This window comes from Vanellus vanellus (genome assembly GCF_965231255.1).
Source record: "Vanellus vanellus genome assembly, chromosome: 1".
Taxonomy (NCBI): Eukaryota; Metazoa; Chordata; class Aves; order Charadriiformes; family Charadriidae; genus Vanellus; species Vanellus vanellus.
The window spans coordinates 60,661,838-60,681,319 of record NC_138905.1 but is presented as its reverse complement, the minus strand read 5'-3'; the positions used below and the strand labels follow the sequence as shown (position 1 = coordinate 60,681,319).

General features: G+C 43.5%; 1 protein-coding gene across 2 annotated transcripts in view; it reads left to right on the top strand.

Annotated features, from left to right (window-relative positions):
* The window catches only part of ABTB3 (ankyrin repeat and BTB domain containing 3), a gene marked incomplete at both ends in the record, with an annotated part of 177,620 nt that overhangs the window by 132,118 nt on the left and 26,020 nt on the right, over positions 1-19,482 (top strand). The window contains 5 exons of one of the 2 annotated variants that reach the window (XM_082495625.1): positions 10,448-10,613; positions 14,018-14,107; positions 17,275-17,376; positions 18,486-18,579; positions 18,689-18,824. In XM_082495625.1, the coding sequence (XP_082351751.1) occupies positions 10,448-10,613; positions 14,018-14,107; positions 17,275-17,376; positions 18,486-18,579; positions 18,689-18,824 (588 nt within the window). The remainder of the gene's footprint in view (positions 1-10,447; positions 10,614-14,017; positions 14,108-17,274; positions 17,377-18,485; positions 18,580-18,688; positions 18,825-19,482) is intronic. The other variant, XM_082495626.1, reaches the window with a different exon arrangement.

The window sequence follows — 19,482 nt, the reverse complement described above, 5'->3', positions numbered from 1 at the left end:
AGGGAGGAGCATCCTGTATTGCTCAGCACAAAGGCTGCCGTGCTTTTTATCAGGGTCAGTGTCTTCGTTTCTGGTGGCTATATATCATGGCAATCCTCGAGGATGTAAAGATGGAACAAATGTAACTGAGAGAGGTGGTAATATCATGTGGGAGGCTGTTACATGGTCACTTCTGCACCTGACTGGATAAAGGGCTGTTTTCTGGCCAGTCAGAGGTTAAAAGAGGGATAAAGTCTGGGGTGCAAGTGTGTGTGCCGGCACACATGTTCATTCTGATATCCAGAAATGGCAAAAATTGAAGAAAAATCCACAGGCCTGAGTGCAATTCCCCTCTATGAAGGGCTGTTCTTACATGTTATTTTTAATACTTTCTTCTACCTTCAGCATTGCCTCTTAGATTCCAGGTCGTCCCCTTTCTAGTCTCTCTGGGGAAAGCTGCTTTTCCCAGGTGTTTTTAGGCCTGGCAAGCAGCCCTCTCGCTGCCGAGAAAGACTCTGTGCTCTGCTGAAGGGAATCAAGTGAGCAGCATCCTCACTACTGGTGCTTCCAGTGGTGCAGAGGGAGGTGTTTTAGGAGATCTCAGCTTGCGCTGTCCAAGGATGAGGTTCTGGCTCCTGAACCCTAAACGTCTCAGCTGGATATCTGATCCTCAGCTTGGCTGGGGAAGGAATGCCCTGCAGGGTTGCTGACCTAGCCCGTGTCGTGTCCAAGGGACCTTCCTGGTGTCTGAATGAAGAGGAACACCTGAATGTGGCCTCATGGCACTGAGGTCCTCCAGATGTCTTACCTGTGAGGCTGGGTGTTTTTCTGCAGCCACAGGGGGGTGTCTGGACTCCCTCTTATGCTCATTAGTGCCCTGTCCACTTGCCCAGCAGGCTGTGACGAAGCTCCTGGCTGGGATTTGTAGAAGAAGCAGAGTTTAGTCACCTTGAGGAGTGGTTTCTTCTTATCCATAGAAGAAAAGGCTTGTGACTTTCTCTTGTATGGTGGAGAAGTGGGGTTGCTCCCTGTGGCATTCATTACCATCCCCGACAGGCCATAGCTGCTCCACTGGAGGCGGGTGCTGGCAGGAGGAGCCCAAGACAATTCCGTAAAGACGTCTAAAGTCCTTTTTGGCAGCAGTACCCAAAGGGCAGTGATGGGAAATGGCATTTTTGCCATCAGACACCTCATGGGTGGAGTCCCATAGGGGTCTTTTTTCTTCTTGCCCCATCCCATATTGATGTGCAACCTGTGGAGACCCCTCGGGCTCTGGTACCACCAGGGTGCTGGTCCCTTGTTTGCAGGCCTCGGTTATTGGGGGATGCTGGAGGACAGAGGTAGGCAATGGGATTTGCATGCCGACCCCACTGGTGCGGTCAGAGCCCCCCCGATGTTCCAGTTAAATTTAGTTGGAGGTGGCAGCATCGTTGTCGGTCAAGATAGAGCTGGGGAGAGCAGGAGCTGGCACGACAGGGCTTGTGCCTGTGCACAGATGGAGAGCCGTGATAACTTGATCCCCTTCAGTTGCTTGCTCATACAGTTCCGCAGCATTTCTGAGTTGTGGCTGGGTTCCCTGAGGATGCTGGGCTCACGTATAGTGAATGCAGCAAATATCCCTTTTCTTTTCTGACTGGCTGTGAGTCTGGGTCCCATCTCTGCTCCTGACCATAGACGTTACGCATTTTTCTCCTGTCTTGCAGGAGTACAGAGGTGAAATCGGTATCTGTAGGTGCTGTCCTTGAGAAGGCACCTGAGAGAGGTGTGCATCAGTGCCAACAGAGGCCATCACCCACGAACTTAAGTGAATACTTTGCCTCTGTTTTCGGGAAGAAAATCCTGGGGAAAAATAAAAAATAGCAACAAGGTTATGAAAATGGAAAAACTGTAATTAAAAGGACAGCAAATCATGCAGCTTAATGCACTCAAATTGGAGTGATCAGATAACCTCTATCCCAGTGATGAGAAAGAGCTGCCTCACAAAATCAGAGGGTCGGAAAGAAATATTTTGGAAAAAGCCCAGAGTAGTGCCATAACTCTAAAAATTAATAATAGTAATGCCCAACTTTTGAAAAGGATGAAAAACGATCCGAGGAAAATTCCAGGCTGTTAGTGCAAGACCTTCGAATGTTTTTTCAAGCAAAGACTGATTAAAGACATGTTGTTGAGGGAAAAATGGGATAAAATGTGACACAGATTTTCTAAAGATAGATCATGCCAGACTAATCTAATAACTTTTTGATAAGATAACTGATTTTCTACCCCAAGGAAATTCAGTAGATTTCATCTATTTGGACTTGAGTTAACGATTTGATACAGTGCATGCAGGGAGCTATTAGTTAAGCTGGAGAAGATAGGAATTAGTAAAGGAATTGGAGAGTGAGCACGGGCTGGCTTCAAGAGAGGTAGCAAGGGCTGGGTTGGCTGCGGTGGGGTTACAAGCAGAGATCTGCAGTTCTCCATCCTAAAAACGCGTCTTTTTTAATTTTCAGAAAGGGGTTTGGCACAAATCTTAGCAGTGTGCTCATGAAGTTAAAATTTGCTGATGCCACGATGCTGAGAAGCAGTGTCCTGACAGAGGAAGTTTGGGAAATCATCCAGGAAAAAGTGGATGACCTTGAGGGCTGGGACAAAAGAAATGGGATGAAATGCAGTTTCCACAAATGGAAGGCAAACACGTGGAGACTGATTAGAAAAATACACACTGCAGTGTATATGTAACATATACGCTATAAATGCAGTATAATATATAGTGTATTGGGAGCTGAGTATTGGAAAGGTGGTGGTAATGACTGGAGAGCAGTATTTCATCTCAGAATGATTGTAAGCCACAAAAGTGGATTTTTCCACAGCCATGAAAAGAAACAAATACATTTTGAGGATGCAATGGGAGAGGTCTTTCCAGTAGAAGCAGGAAAATATTGGTGCCTCTGTACGTGAAAGTGGTAGGAAGTGATGTAGAATCGCAAATCCTGTGTCCGGGTCAAGAAAATATTCACATTGGAGCAGGTACAGAGAAATGGGCTGGGGTGATTTGAGTTTTGACAAAATGTTCTCATGGATCAAGGCTGGGAGAAAGGGGCTAATTCTGCTGAGCGAAGTGGGCGCTGAGGGAATGTGTGTGACTATTCTCTAGAAATTCATCAGAAGTAAACACTGTGGAAGGAAAATTACACTCTATTTAAAGTGCAGTGCGAACACAGGAATATGTGGATATTAGGTCACGAGTTAAGTTCAAACTGAAAGTGTAGATGATCCGAGCCTTGCTGCTGCGTAGGGCTGGGTTTGTTAACCCTCCAGTCCCATATGTTCCCGCAGCTGCTGCCCTGTCGCAGCCTCACCCAGGGCTCTGAGCTGCATTTACAGCTCCGATCCAGAAAGGTCTCCGGGCAAGTGCAGTGTCTGAGTGCCTCTGAAAACCCGTCTTCAATTGAAAATCAGTCATAATTTCCAATTAGCCTTTGCCTGAGAATAACTGAAGTCTGCTTTTCTGTCTGGGACCATCCCTCTTAATTGAAGGCTCTCTAGGAAAATAGTATTAACTACCTCAAGACTGAAGCTTATTTAACGTGGCAGCATCCTTGGCTCATTGTGGAGTTTTCTTAAGACTGTGGAAAGGGAAAAACACTGCAACGTAAAAGGAAGATGTGCTATTTTGTTCTTTCCGAGCAGTCTGTACCATTTGTTGTGTCATCTTAATACTATACCACACATAAGTAGTTCTAACTTGAAAGTGAAAAGAGGAAGAGTTGCATTTAATGTTTTATTTATGGAAATCCTGTGCTTGTACTAGAGCATGAAAATATAAATAGACTTTAATAAATAGAGATTTGAAGGCAGAAAAACATTTCCACTGCTCTTCACTCTCTTAAATCGCACTGGGTAAGGTGCTGAGTTTCTGGAGAGGGAGAGTAGAAAATTCCTAAGAAATTCTGCTATTTAATGAGATACAGCCGCTTTTAAGTAGGGGCGGTTGGTGTTTGCCTAGCTCCTTGAATGTCCTTGTTCTTTCCACAAATTTTCACTAATCCTTTAACACCAGCCGTGGCTATTGCCGTAATTAGACACAAAAATGCCAAACCAGCAAGCAGTAGCAAACAAGCTACTTGACAAAATCCAGCAGTCCCTTGGGGCAGATGGTGCCAGTGGATGAAGGAGATTTTATTACTTAAAAGGTAGAGCACAGGTTTCCTGAGGTGAATCTCAACCTCTCTTGCCAACTGGCTGCTTCAAGACAACAGTAATAAGAAAAATTATTGAAGGGGAGGACCCTGCCCTCATGTTCTCCTTCACTTTTAGGGCAAAACACAGTTGCATTTTTACGGGCTTTAGGATCCATACTTGTCCCATTGCAAGCAAGTTCATTGCTGTGTCATATGCTCTGTCTCTGTACACATTCCTGAATATAATAATCAGGATACAGATAACAGAGTCTTCCACTCATTAGCGAAGGCTTGTGCTGTCTAGTTATAGGAAAGATGAACCTGCACCCAAATTTTCTTATGATGTGTTCAGAATCTGAAGTCAGATTCACTTTTGAACATGGTTCCTGGCCTATATACATGGGACTGTAATATTAAGAGTGTTTTGAAATGTAGATTTGGGTCTTGACTTGATAGTCACATCACTTTTTTAATGTATTTTCCAGTATCTGTAACCAATTTCTTCTCAGGCCTTTGACAAGAATAAGAGTTGGCTAATAAATATCCAGAGTATTTTATTTTTTTGTCTTAATTTGGCTCCTGATTAAAGCAAATGGTGATATTTTATGTCTGCCTTAAAATGTAATGCTCTTCATCACTTTGATCAACATGTTTGTGCTTATGTTTCCCTCTCTCCAAAACTAAAAATGCAAATAACTGCCTCCATATAGTATTTATATTGCAGTCCTATTAATATCAGCATTATAGTCCCTTTTAAAGCACCACAGTGGAAAAAAGAGTGCTCACAAATTTAAATCAAATCATCTGCCGCTCCTGCAATTGCCGTTTCTGTCTGTAGTCTCACTGAAGAGCCCCAGGCAAGGAACAGGGCCCTTTTGTGCTACGGGCTGTGCATACCCAGATCAAAACTGTGACCCCTGACCCCAAGAAATTCAGCATTGCAAATGCATGTATATTGCTGGCTAAAATATGACTCCTTCCAGACTTCCAACCAGCTGAACTATAATTTCTGACTCAAGGCCTCATTCATATTTAGGACACAGACAGACTGAATAAAATCCATCATTCTTTTAATTGAAAGGGCTGGCGATCGAGTCCCAGGTGGACAAACAAGGTTTTGGTGCTTGGCTATCAGAACGACAATCTTTTCATTTCAGTGGAGGGGAGCATTTGTCTTGATGGTCATCACAGTCTGCACTCCGTTTCATTTGAATCAACTATTAGCATGCTGTGCTGGCACGTATCATTTAGAACATGATTAAAATGTTCCTACGTGTTTTTTGGTAACATACAGAGCATTGTTTTTTGGTTTCTTTTTGGTTTTTTTTTTTTATTGTCTACTACTGACTATAGCAATAATCCCCTCCCAAAGAACAAATAATTGAAAAGGTATGTAATGAGAGCTGCTGTGTCTACCAGTTACGATGGAAACACGTTGCCTTTGAATCATCCATTTTCCCAAATGTGTTCAATCCATGAGTAACTTATTAAAGATCCACACAGACCCTGTCTTAGCCAGTCTGAGTGAAAATGAAAAAAATCCTTTGCATTTAAACCATTGCTGTAGAAGTGCTGCATTATGTTTTTGTAATGTGAGTTTGGGAAAAGATAAAAATAATTTGTGGTACTGCTAGCACCCATTATAAATGAAGAAAATTATCTTTGACTCCTTTCAGAGGTTTGAGTATTTCGGTGTACGAGAGTGTCATGGTCACCGTGCAGCATTTGACAGTGACCATTTGCAAATAATTAATGTTACCATGGCATTCCCCATATACAGCCACAGTAAGTTAATTATGTGCAGTGGCAACATTGTAATGATCTTGAAGATAACTGCTGTAGAAGCAATATCTGTGAGGAATTAAAAGAGGACTTGGGAGAAAATTGTATTGCATTGTAAATTAAAATGTGGTCACAGCTTTGCTACAAATATAAAATCAAGATGTTTTCACGCCTTTCTAATTTTCCTTTTACTTTATAAAGGCAATTGTTTGCTTGATTCAAGGTAGGGAGGCACAAGTTAGGGAGTTTACTGGCTGTGTGATTGAACCCCTGAGTTAGAGGGGTGGATTTGCTCGAGCACAAGGACTGTGATCAGTGTGTGTTATTAATTCGTGCATGTTACTTCTCCGTTCTGGGAGTGGGAGCATGTGTACAGCGGTGGTGGTGCCAAGGAGCCTGCCCAGCCCCACAGGTTGCTGAGTAGGGGAATCCAGAATAGACTCTTTTTTTTTTTTTACGAGAGGATTTCACCCTCAAAGGATGCCGGCCAGTCCTACCTTTGTCACTGTATCAGCCGGGGGGGACCTCAAAGTTCACCTGACCCAGCCAGCATCCGGGGTGGTGATGTCCTGCCATCCTGAGACTGTCCCCAGGGAAGGGAGGAGGAGAAGAGCGTTGGCATGCTGTGGTCTTCTGCTCTTCCCGCCAGCCTTCCCTGCCCCTTTGATGAAAAAGTGCCTTTTCTGCAAGGTGAGGTCTTGGGGAAAGGAAGACCCGAGTGAGCGCTGGCAGCCAGCACAATCTGGCAGCAAACCAAGGTGGCCTTGGAGGGGACATCCCACTTGCCAGGCTTGTGTCAGCCTCCTGTGCGCTTGGAAGGATCACGAAGACTTTTTGGCAAAAGGGCCGTGAACTGACTGTGCAGCTGGGGAGGTTTCCAGCTCTGTTTGTGCTTATGCTGGCTTCCTTTGCTTTGCAGGCACGGTTTCACAGCTCTAAAAAGTGACCCTGTATATTTAGCTGACTTAACTGTTCCTCGTCAACCTTGTTTTTCAAGCTTCCTCCCATCCCTTTCCCACCTCTTCATAGCTTGTCAGTGAATTCGTTGCAGTCCAAAGTTAAGAAATCTTGAGTGAGTCAAGCCTGGGTGCTGCTCCCTTCCTCCGTTTTTATCTTGCATCTTTTAATGCTAGCAGTTCTGGATGATATCTGTGATGGAGCAGCATCCCCTTATACAGTGTAATACGGAACAGAGGCCCTGTGCTCCTGTTGGAATCAACATTATGCAGTTAATGGTATGAAAGAGGACTTGGGAGCAAAGGCAGTGCTGTGGTGGCTTAGGGTTGATTTTTGATGGATTTGGGTTGGGTTTGTTTTATTATTATTATTATTATTATTATTATTATTATTATTATTATTATTATTATTATTATTATTATTATTTTTCAGTTCTCATTTTGAAATGCAACTGCTCGGTCTGTCTTCTGTACCATCTTCCCAGTTGGCTTTCTCCAGTGTTAAAAGTGATGCTATGTTCTCTTATTCTGTACTTGTAGTTCCCAGTCATTGTTGATCTGTCTCTTTACTGCTTTTTATCTGTACATGTTAAATCTCCTTTTCCTTAACTCGTTCATCTCTCTGGCTTTTTGAGATGTTGCTACGCTTTCTTTTCTGAAGCATCCTCCGTTCCTTTCCCTTGCTTCATGCTTTTATTAAACTCCCCAGTTTGATCACTATCCATTTTATTAGTCAACATATGACAACAGTGGCACCAGCAATGATCTATATCAAATTTCGCCATATAGTTTCCTTTGCAACATCCCATAAATCAGGGCTATACTCACAATGGGTCCTTTTTGAGGTCCAAAAAGGCAGTGGGCCACTGGTAGTGGTAGTGAGTTGCGGTTTCTTGCTTTGTGGTACTTGGTCTAGATCACACTTCATCGGTGGTAGTATCCTCGCAGCCGTGCCGCTCAGGCACCCCTCTGCATCCGTGTTATTGTTGCAGTGTTTGAACAGCTGTAGCTTCCTGGGGCTCTTGGACCAAGATCCTTATCCCTCCAGCAGATTGAGGAGTACTGATTTGCTGATACCCATTATCAGCAGTAATTAATGAGTCCCCTTTCTTGGCTACAGTGAGCAGGTGAACTGGCGTGCTTTTAGGGGACCAGAGCCAACTCATGGAGGAGTTTCTTACGGAGAAATAAGTAACTTCTGAACGCAGGCCAGAGTAGAGGTCTGGGCAGCCTGTGCAGGAGAGGTGAGATAGGTCCTTTTTCCTCCTTCCTCCCTTGTGTGGGTGTGCAACCTAGGTCAAAATCTGGCTTTTTTTTAAAGAGAAGATCATCAACTATCGTTTTGCATGCACCGAGCTGGGCTGACGTCAGTGAAGCTTTGCCTGTCTCTGCCAGCACTGAGTTTGACCCATTTTATTCAGTGTATGTTCTATACCTCAGTACAAATGATGAAGCAGTGACTTAACACAGGCAGTGATTCATAGTGGCAGACACCTCTGCAGTCCTCAGAGGCCGTCTAGATCTTTCCATAGCTGCACTTTGCCAAGGAACCACCTCATTTTCAGCCCCGAGTCATCTGGAAATGGCCAGCTGTGGCTGGGAGGTCCAGACTCTCTCTCCATGCACCAAAACCCCCACCACCCTGCCAAGCTTTAACTTTGCCATACGTGAAAGGAGGGCACAGATGATCTCTAGCATCTCATGCTATGGGGGGTAACAAGTACCAAATGTTGCTGTAGCTCTTGTGTCAGAAATGCGCCGTACAGTGTGAACGTGTTAAGCCGCAATTGCTCCCGTGGATCTCAGTGTCATTGAGCTCAGCTCTGCATATCTGTGCTGGTTTTCCTTTTTCCTTAAACTCGCTCAGAAACTATTGCAGAAAACCCAGCCTTGCTACTGCGTTGCTTTCTTCATCTCTGTTGCAGGCATATAACTGGTGCAGAATCTGTTCTTGCTTTTACAGTGTATTTATTGTGAGCAAAAGTTGTGCATTAATCTTGTAGCATACTGTTGTGATGAAGCATCGTCCTTTTTCCCCTGAGTAATGACACTCCAAGCGTACCTTGTTTGCATTCTTAGGACATCAACTTTTTTAGCAGTCAAAACCCAAACTGAGCTTGGAGAATGAACATCAACAAAATTTCTGTTGTCTTCCCAACTGGTCGTGGCCCAGCACGGCAGAGACCAAGCTTGAGCTCAGATGCCAGTTTCAGTACTAAGTCCTGCAGAAGCTTTGATCAAAATACTTTGTATTTTCCATCTCACTTTTCTTCCTCCATTGAAAGAGGAAGAGCAGTAGCTATTACTACATACCACTGCTTCTATATAAGCAGCATATTCGTTGCATATTGCTGTTAAATATTGAGCAGTGTTATATATTTTATAAAGCTCCGATAAAGCACTTTGAAGAAGAAATTTAAATGATAATGATGTGCTGTTTATATTTTTCTTTTGGTTTGCTGCATTTTTTTACATATGAAAAAGAAAACAAATATTTTATGTATGCTTGACTTTTTCACTTTTGATCTGTATTTTGTTTTTCATTCATAAGTAGCCCCTCGTTTTCAGACCTAGCATTTTTGGAGAATGAAAGTGATTTTTTTTCCAAACAGTCCTTTATCCGAGTTCACACCAAAAGCACTGTGGATTTGGACTCCACCCTCTGCCCCAGACACTCCTCAGCATGAAAGAAAAGCAAATCTGTCTTTTAATAAGATGAAACCAAGTTGGATAAACATCAGATTTGAATTGCCTGGCTCTCTCTGGAGCTGTAGATTCACATCTTGTCTAAGTAACTCCTAGCCCTTCTTCCCTTTGAAATGGATCTCTTGAGCAGTTTATAGTTTGGAGGTCTTTTGAATAAAACCGTGAAAGAATGACATCTCATCTGTTAGACACAGCCAGCAAGGATTTGTGGTGTTTTGCCACGATTACCTGGCAAGATTGCCTTCTCCCTGATTGCATGGTGCCCTGATGTACAGGTGGCCCTGCTTGAGCAGGGGGCGTTAGACCAGATGACCTCCAGAGGTCCCTTCCAACCTCCCCAAGTCTTGGATTCTGCAACTTGCACTTTCTGCTCCAAAAAGGTTTCCCTGTTACTGGGGCTGTAAGATCCTTGAAGGTGTTTGGAGTGACATTATTTTCTCTTTGCTGTATTGTCAATGATTATACATCCATTTGATGTAAGTTCAAAGCTTACTGAAGCCACTGAAACTTTTGAGAGGCGAGGGAGACTGGATAACCTTGCCATGCAGAAAGAAAACTTGCGGTGAGAATGTGTTGTGCATTGCTTGAACAGGGAAACAAAATGAAGTGAAAGCTGTGCTTTTTTGCCCAATTTTTTATAAAATGTGTAACTTGTCCCATGAAAGATAGACCAAGGGCAGTCTCCATTAGCTTGCATTAGCATTTTCCATTCAGCACTTCCCTTGAACATGCGGGTCAAAGGAGAATGAATGTGTGCATGACCTACATCCTTCACAGATAGGGCAAAGTATTATTTTCCTAGGGACAGCAAGGTCTGTCCTCTGATTGTCCTCTGAGGGAGTTTATTTCTCAAATCCACAGAATCGACGACTGTTTTTGTGCATCTCGGAAACTGGATGCAGTTGCCACTGAAGCCAAGTTCAAGCAGGACCTGGGTTTCCGGATGCTCAACTGTGGCCGAACAGATCTGGTTAAGCAAGCCATATCCTTGCTGGGGCCGGATGGGATTAACAGCATGAGTGAACAGGTAATGAGATAGAAACGTAAAGAAGCAATTGGGAAATGTAACAGTTTTGTCTGCTTATCACAGGAAAGGAGACCCAGCTTTCAGCTAAACATAGATGGGACCTTAATGCTTTCCCTGCATTACTGTGCATTGAGTTGAAGCACTGCTAGGTGAACATCTACATTAAGTTTGGTGTTTTCAAGTTGCATTGGTTCATTGGTACTGAGGTAACTCAGCATGAGGGCGAACACGTCCCCTGAAATCTTCCTAACAGTGAACTGAGTTGGGTAAAGCCAGAAGAAGATCCCAAGAGAGCTTAGTGTTGATTTGAATACTTAAAACTGCTTCAATGCTGTTAATGGTGGAGTGGGGCAGGGCGCTTTGAGGTGAACATCCTTCCACTGAACACTGCCCTGGGATCTGCAATGCATTTCATGTGCACCACCAAACCCCTGGCAGGAAATGATTAACTGCTGGCACTCTTTAATTGAGTTCAGCCCAGTTTGAACTGAACCTCCAGATGTGAAATTATCTCTGCAGTGTTACCCCACTTGGTGGTGGTTGGTGGCCAACATCCACCAACTGAGGAGCCTAAATTTCCCTGGAGTTACACCTCCATGAGGCTGGTGGTTGTGTCTGGGTATAAGCCTGCCTCTGTGCTACCTACTGGCAGCAGTCTGTTGGACTGTGATGCTCACCAAGGTGGTTTCCCCTTCCCAGAAGAAAACGAATGGCCATGGATACTACTGTTTCCTTTTGAAATGGAGTCCCCTGAATTTTCTGGTGCCCCTGATGAAAGTGTTGCTGCATGTTCCCTGATCTGTGGCATCCTCTTTGGCAGGAGGCAGGTGGCTGCTGCCCCTGAGGTGGTCGCTTGGGACAGGAGCTGGGCTGTTAGGGGTTTAGGTCTTCTGAGAGGAAAGCTGTGAGTTATGTTGCTGTTCAGTAGCTTCAGTTGGAGTCAGTATTGTGGATTCGTTTGAGAAAAGGTTTAGAAGAGGGCAGTACTCCCAGAAAAGAAAATAGCGTCAGACTGCTCATTCCAAGGTTCATACATTATACTTTTTAAAATTATTATTATTTTAAGTTAGTCTGAACCTGTAAACTTTTCACAGCATATTTCCTCTGTCCTCCAGGCTGAAACTTGGGAACACTCTGGCTTGATTCATCAAAGTACCTAATCATATGCTTAACTCTGAACACATGCTTACATCCTATTTGAGTGAAAGTTAAGCCTGTGCTTAAATGCTTTGCTGGATCAAACATCCCACATCTTGTAGGATCCCACATCTTGCAGGACAGAGCCCGAAGTGATACAAGGCTGAAAGAAAAAGAGCCGTTTTATACTTTGCCAAAAGCCAAATGCCCTTAGTGTTGATCGTACACGTTGTTACCGTGTTCCTGTGTGTGTGTTGAACGCTAATGATGGGCTCATTAAAAATCCATTCCTCCCACGTGCAAAGAGAGGGGGCTGAGCGATGCTGCAGCGCAAGGCTGAGCTGCAGAGCGAGCCTGGGGGACCAGCAGAGCCAAAAGCAGCAGGATCAACAGTGCGAGGGAGGGGGAGGTTAGAAACCTCATTAACTCTTTAAAACCCTGATATTGCAGCATGACATTCTGTGCCCCTTTTAGTCAGTGGTAGGTCCCTCATCAGCTTCAGCAGGGCCAAAATAGCCTGTGTAGTCCCCAGGCAGACCCTTTGCTCTGGGCCTTGCTGCAGGGTTCTTCACCACGACTGCCCACGTGCTGCGTCTTGCAGGGGGCAGCCCCAGCTTGGGGCTTTCAAATTCTTTACTTCAGATCTGATTAGAACCCTTGTGCACTTTATTGAATTACCGAATGACGCTTCTTACAGAAATTGAAATAATAGTTGAAGGAACATGTATTTAATTCTAAGCAGCTATCCCATCCTCATGTTTCAAGGCCCAAACACATTTTTTTTTGAATTCTCGTGGTCCTGTTTGTTCCTGTAGTGTTTATTGACTGCCAAAGGAAATGTTTTGCCACTGACTGTAGCTGAAGTAGTTTCAAATTCTCTTTGCAAGTAACTTCAAGTCACCCAGGAACTCTCCTTGCCTGGGGTGAACTCACTTAATAATAGCATGAGGCCCCAAATGCCTATTCCCTTACTCTGTATCGCCATAAGTACACTGTGGATGTGATCCCATGAAATTCTCAATGTGTTTTAAGTGGGCTCTAAGTACCTTGCAGGGGACAAACCTTAGTTTTTATTTTCTTTAAAAGGGCAGCCCTTCCATGCCAAAGCACCCACTACCTTTAGCCCTGCATGCAAACAGGAAAAATGGGGTAGTTCAGCAAAAAATAGTGATGCTGGGCTCTTGCTAGGAAGAGCAGTGTCATGGCTCTGTGTCTGGCCGTGGTGGGCAACTCCAGTTTCTCTGAATATAATTTCACTTCATGGCAGCACTCAGGTTCAGCAGCAAATGGGCTATCGTCTGACAGCAAATTTACCAGGGGACCTCAAGGTAGGCTATAAACATGCATCAGAGGTAGCTGCGTGCTGCGGTAGATTTACTACAAAACAACTGGTGGCTGTTGATCATCACCCCCTACCGTATTTAATAAGCAGCTTTTTCTGATATAATTTACGGCAGATTTAATGATTTTTTCATGGTTTCATCTGGACTCATTACCACAGCCACAGTAATACTTATCTTAAGGGAAATGGTGATCAGCCACAGCAGGTATTTCAGATTAATACAAGTTGCATTGTGGTGGTTCTGTAGTGAAGGGTCACTTAATCTACTTTTCCTCCAAACAGGGCCATGTTTTCCTAGAGCCAGCAACTTGTAAGAATGCTGTCTGGCATTTCATTTAAAATTAAGTCCTTGTTTGCTAGGGAGTGCTATACAAAGCCTTTACATTTCCAGCCCCTTACGGTATCTGCATTGAAAAAGCTGTGCTCAAATTTAACTTGTCTTAAGAGGAGTGTGGGATGTTTTTAAAGGCTTTTTTGATAATTAAAAAGTTAGATTTTATGAAACCGAATAGAATTATTGTCATAGAAAACCAAATAGAATTATTGTCTTTTTAAAACACCAGTGGAAATATGGTTGCTTTGATAAAAACATTATTCTGCTGACCCCCAAAGACAAAGATGCTCAGTTTAGTATATGTAAATGGAGGCGAGGCTGACAAGCCTAGTTTCACTCAGCACGCTGAGGTGCCGAGGATAACATGAAAAAAAAACAGTCAATCCAAGTGACAACAAAAATGGAGATTTTACAAAAATGGTTGGCTTTTGCTAGTCTGAGGGGCATGTCTGTAACACAGGTAATGGCTTTCTTTAAATACATACTGTTAGTCTTGATGATATATACTTAAATAATTGTTTAAAAAAATCAAAGAGAGTTCTGTGTTAAATTTGTCAATTCCTTTGTTTTTTAACTCCAAAAAATGACTAGGGCATGACTCCACTGATGTATGCTTGTGTCAGGGGTGATGAGGCTATGGTGCAGATGCTGCTAGATGCTGGAGCAGATCTGAATGCAGAGGTGAGGACTTTTTGTTGGTTGTATCTTTGTTCTGTTATTTGTTTACATCTTAAACTACCCCCTGAAACTGTAGCAAAGGGAAAGTCCCAAGAATTAAAAAGAAAATAAATTTGTCTTATCCTGGATGGCACCACTTTAAATGAATAGTGAAATCAAACTGCGTTAGGTTAACATTGGGATTCACTGCACAGAAGGGGTCAAGTCATCGGACTTACCCCCCAGGTAATATTGATTTAGTTGTGTTTGCACACTGCAGATGAATACAGGCATTAGCGCTAGCATGGAGCACAGCTCTAATGATATTGGAAGGACTCCCTGAATCTCAGCTGAGTTAAAATGAAGAGGGTAAAAGAAATACCTGTCTGATGACCTCCCAAAGCTCGAGCATTTCTATGCATTGGGATGTTCCAGCTAAGAATGCCCAGCACACAATGCTATGTAAGTTCCACTGTTTTGTTTTGCAAAGTGCCTTGGGCTAAAAACTGTTGGATGAGGAGCTTGAAGCTTCCAGAATATAAACGTCTCTTTGATGAATGCACATCACAAACTTAGACAATCTGTCCACCAAACAGATTGTGGTCTGACTCTGTGCAATGCAGGTATGTACATTTTTAAAGAGCCGCTTGAAAATCCGCAGAAGAATTATTTGGTAATGATTCCAGTTTCAATTTGTTGAGGTCATGAGTAAATTAAGCTGTCTGCTTCACTTATCTGTGTTCCATCTGTTCTGTTTGGACTTGAGTGAGCTGATAAATTGTAGTCACTGCTTTCAGCCAGACATTTTGCACTTTTAAAAAATCTAATTTAAAAGTAGAAATGGATGTCACCTGTAAGAGACTGATAGTCGTTACTATCTGATTGCTGTTTGGTGGCTTATGTGAAATCAGCCGATGATTTCAGTTCCCCAAATTCAAGCACACCACCCTCAAGGGCTGGCAGTAGCTGAATACTCGAACCCTTGTTAGTGCTCTCAATAGGCACGCCAAAGACTGGATGGACATGGAGACTGATCTCTCCTTTAACCCTGCCTGCGGCTTAGAGGTGAGATGGCATTATATAGTTCCTAGGACAAGTTTTCATTAGGAGCAGTCTCCCAATTGCTCCAGTAATCTTCCAGACTTGAACCAAATGCAAATTTAAACAGTTTTGTCTTCCTGAAACTGCTGACATCTGAGAGAACAGCTCCAGTGAGGAATGTGAACCTCCCTGATTCATTTCTGTAGATTGTTTGCTCTAAAATCAAATGAAAACACTTTGGGACAAGAACTGTGAATAATTATGGTGTGCAATTATAAGATGATTTGTGCACACCACAACCAACTGTGCAAATTGGGCAATTACGGCCAAAAAAAAAGCCAAATCAACCATGAACAAAAATAAATACTCTGTCAGGTGCCTGCATCATTTTCCCCCTTTCACTTTGCAAATCAGTTATATATATATGTTTCCAAAAGTAGCCTCAAATGATGGGTGCCTCCCTTTTTGATTGCCCATCTTTAGCAAAAAATTTCCAGATGTGCTGAGAAGCTGCAATTCACTCTGGAGTCAGTGGGACCTGTAGCTGTTCAGCAAATCTCAACTGAGGCCTTAAAAGTCTGGTCAACCTCAGGTCTTTTGCAAACACCATGTCAGTTGGAAAAAACTCTAACCAAAAGAAAAAGGAGCAAAGGAGTTAAAATGACTTAATTTTCTTTGCCGTGGGCTGCCTCAAACAGTGGTGGGAATCTGTGCTTGAGGAGGAGCTGGATGCGTTCACTAAACCGTGACCCTGCCCATCCTCACCCTCCGCTGCTCTTGCTCCCCAGCCTAAACTCCAAGGCTGAAGCTGCGCAAACCTCTTCCTTCTGAGCAATCCCAGACCCAAAGAAGCCCCATGCCTGTGCTCAGACACCAGCACACTTCTCCCGTTGGCACTCTGAGCTCTCCTTTTGGCAAATCTGGACGATAACAGCCAGGTGCTGGTGCAGATCTGCTCCTCTGGCAAGCTGCAGGATCTGCATGGGCTCTTCAGATTTCGCCCTCATCCCTGTCCTCGGGACTGAGGGGGCCCAATCGTGTGCTTCTAGCAAAACACTGCATGCAGTGCTTGGAAATGCGAGCTGCTAATGCAACCGAGCATTTAATAACTGGCCCTGCTCCCCTACATGGATAAAAGTACTTCAGACAAGGTAGCGACAGCATAGCTGGCTGATGAGACAGAGAGATGGTGCATCTTGTACTCTGATTTTAGTCCTCCTCTGAAGATCAATAATAAGATTTTGAATTTTAGTGTCACACTCCATCTGAGTGTGCAGTCTCGGATTGCAAACGTTCATTAGATTTTGCCATCTCTCTGAACCTCATCAATATTAATGTCCCCATCTTTAAGACAGGCAAACTGAAGCAAAGAGGCGTTATTCATCTTCCCCAATGTCTACATTAGAGGCACCAGGCACTAAGGCGTGGAAAATGGAAGGAGCGATGTGAAAAATACCATTTTGTTTTCTAAGGATAGAGTTTGCATCTCTTTTAACTGTCACCACCCTGCTCTTTTAACTCAAGTCAGGCAGGAGAAGGCAGTAGAAAGGAGTTTTAAGAAAACATTTCTGAAGTGCCACTCTGCCCCGTCAGTTCTCAGCTGTCTTTTTTGCCTCCGGTGGGAGAGGAGGAGCCTGGAAGCACTCCTGTGAACTCTAGTGTAGGGCTTGTGATGTGTCTTTCATGATGGCAGTGACGAAAGTCATACTGATTTACGTGGAAAGAATTTCTTTGGGCCTGGAGCCATCCCAAGACCTGGGGCTGTTGATACGCAGTCTGGAGAAGTCAGTGGGAGTGGTCCTTAGCTGTAAGTGTCCTGATCCGTCCCTGCTTCCCCAGTGTGTGCTGCTGTAACCAGCTGTGGATGTTTTGACCTTGTGCAAAAGTATCTGGTGGCCAGTGGTTTAGGTGGAGCTACAGTAGTTGGTAAAAAGACTTGATTTGGTATGAACTGTATTCAAGCTGTCAAATCAGCATGAACAGTTTTAATATTGAGAAAATTTTTGCAGGTAAAAAATGAAGCCAATCATTTTATAAAGCACCTTTCCCAGGTTTTCTATTTCACTTACTCCCTCACGTGCCTGGCTTTCAGGCAGGTTGAATTTTATTACGTATAGCTCTTTAAAAAAATAACTTTAATTTGTTTGTAGGTTGTCAGTACTGCTCATAAATACCCATCCGTCCACCCTGAGACCCGCCATTGGACAGCTCTGACATTTGCTGTGTTGCATGGACATATTCCTGTAGTTCAGGTATTATTGTATTTCCCTACCTGCATCTCATTCTTTTGTTTCTCCTCTTCAGTTCTAATTACATCCATCTCAAACCAGTATCCTCTTGTCATACTCATATTGGTTACTTCTGCTTCTCCTAGAGTGTACTGATATATAATAGACCTATTATATAGCGAATATGGTGTTCAAACCTTAACCAATATGAGGTTTAAACAGGACAATTTAAAAGCAAAGTTGCACCAAAGAAAGTCTGACAACTCCTTGTGCTCCTTCCTGACCACTTGTTTTATATGTTTGTTTATTCATTCATTGCACTTTCTGACACTATAATATTCTAGCAAACACAAAACCGCTGCCTTGCTGGGGGAGAGGTGGACAACAGCCCTTGTGCTGCTCCAAAGGGGGAGAGAAGCACTCGCTCTCCTTTCCCCAGTGAGGTGTCGTGTGGGATGTGCTGGTTCTGTGCTTTAGCATTTCAAAAGTTGAGAAGGTTTATTCTTCAAAAATGATTTGACTGTGGCAGACTTAATGAAGAGCCAAAACTGTGAAGGCATTGAGACAGAAATGGCCAAGAGGGTGCTGGAGCACAGGCTTCATCCTGCTCTCCTTGGCCACTTTTGTTTTCAGTGTTGTTATTTACGTGGAGGTGTCCCTGATGGAGATCACAGCTTTTGGACTGTGACTGGTTCTTAAGAATTGCCTTTCTTTTGGCCATGTCTTTATATAAAAGATGGAGGCAACTGAATTCCAATCCATTTTAGGATGGTGCTGGAGTTCTAGAAGACTGTGAAGGAAGGATGCTTGTCGGGCTAATTTTTAGTACTTCCATCTTCAGCACATTACTTCCTAACACTGACCTTACCCCATTTCCCATTCAGAAACACTGGGTTACACTTTTTTGGCTCTGAAGTTGGACCCCAGCGCTCCTGGTGTCTGGCAGTGTAAAATGAGCGAAAAAAGGAATCAATTTGCCTCTGTGAAACAATGGACAGAAATTGCATGTCACTTGTCTCCATCGTATCTGGTTTGCAGCTAACAAGAAGCATTAGACTCTCATTTGTCACTGTTCATGAACTCTGCAGACTGTAATACCCCCAGTTGCTCTAAACGGTGAATTTTCTTTCTAGCTGTTGCTGGATGCTGGAGCAAAGGTAGAAGGTTCCTTGGAGCATGGAGAGGAAAATTACTCTGAAACTCCTTTACAGTTGGCAGCAGCTGCTGGTAAGGACTTTCTCCTCCCACCATAATAAATTCTTCAGTCGGGATCTGTGGTTTGGGTGAGCAAATACTGGATTTTAAAAGAAGTAAAAATGCACCTCTTGACTTGCAGGAAATTTTGAACTGGTCAGTTTGCTGTTGGAGCGAGGAGCTGACCCCATGATAGGAACAATGTACAGGAACGGCATTTCCATGACTCCACAAGGTGACATGAACTCTTTCAGTCAGGCTGCCGCACATGGACACAGGTAGAGTGGGAACAAGTCTAGTGGCATCCTTCAAGTGCTTATTTTTTGCCTGGGCATCCATTTTGAGCAGATGGGTGAAAGTTCTGCATGAACAATTGAACATACCACCAACTGAGCAGAGATGGAAGGCTTTTTGCTAGCATGTGAGTTTAACCAGTTGGTGGTACAAGCTGCTTTTTGATAGCTGATTATAAAAATAAGGACGGGGACTCCTCATGGTGTGTTGCAATGCGATGTTTGGTAAATGGTAGCTGATGTGACAGCAGAAAGGAATGCCGAAGACATTCCTTCTGAATTACTCGTTGACGTATTTCTCAGGTTTGGGGCGGATCGTGTCTGTTCTGCTGCAGCCTTAATTGTTGTTGAACAGAGTTTCTGCATCTGTGTTTACTGTAACGTCCCGTATGCCTTAATGTTGTATGTATGCTGCAAATTTTTTTTTAAAAAGTAATGAAATGAGCACCTGGCATGCATGATCTTGCAATGCTCAGGAGTTGACTGCAGTGTAATGGATTAGTATTATGATCTTCACATTCCTACTTTTCTGATTGTAGCCATCCAGAGGAACATAGATACAGGTTAGAGACAGTACCTACCGTCTGTTTGCTTAGAGACAAGCTGCCAGTCTAACAACATGCTAATGGCATGTCAGGGCGGG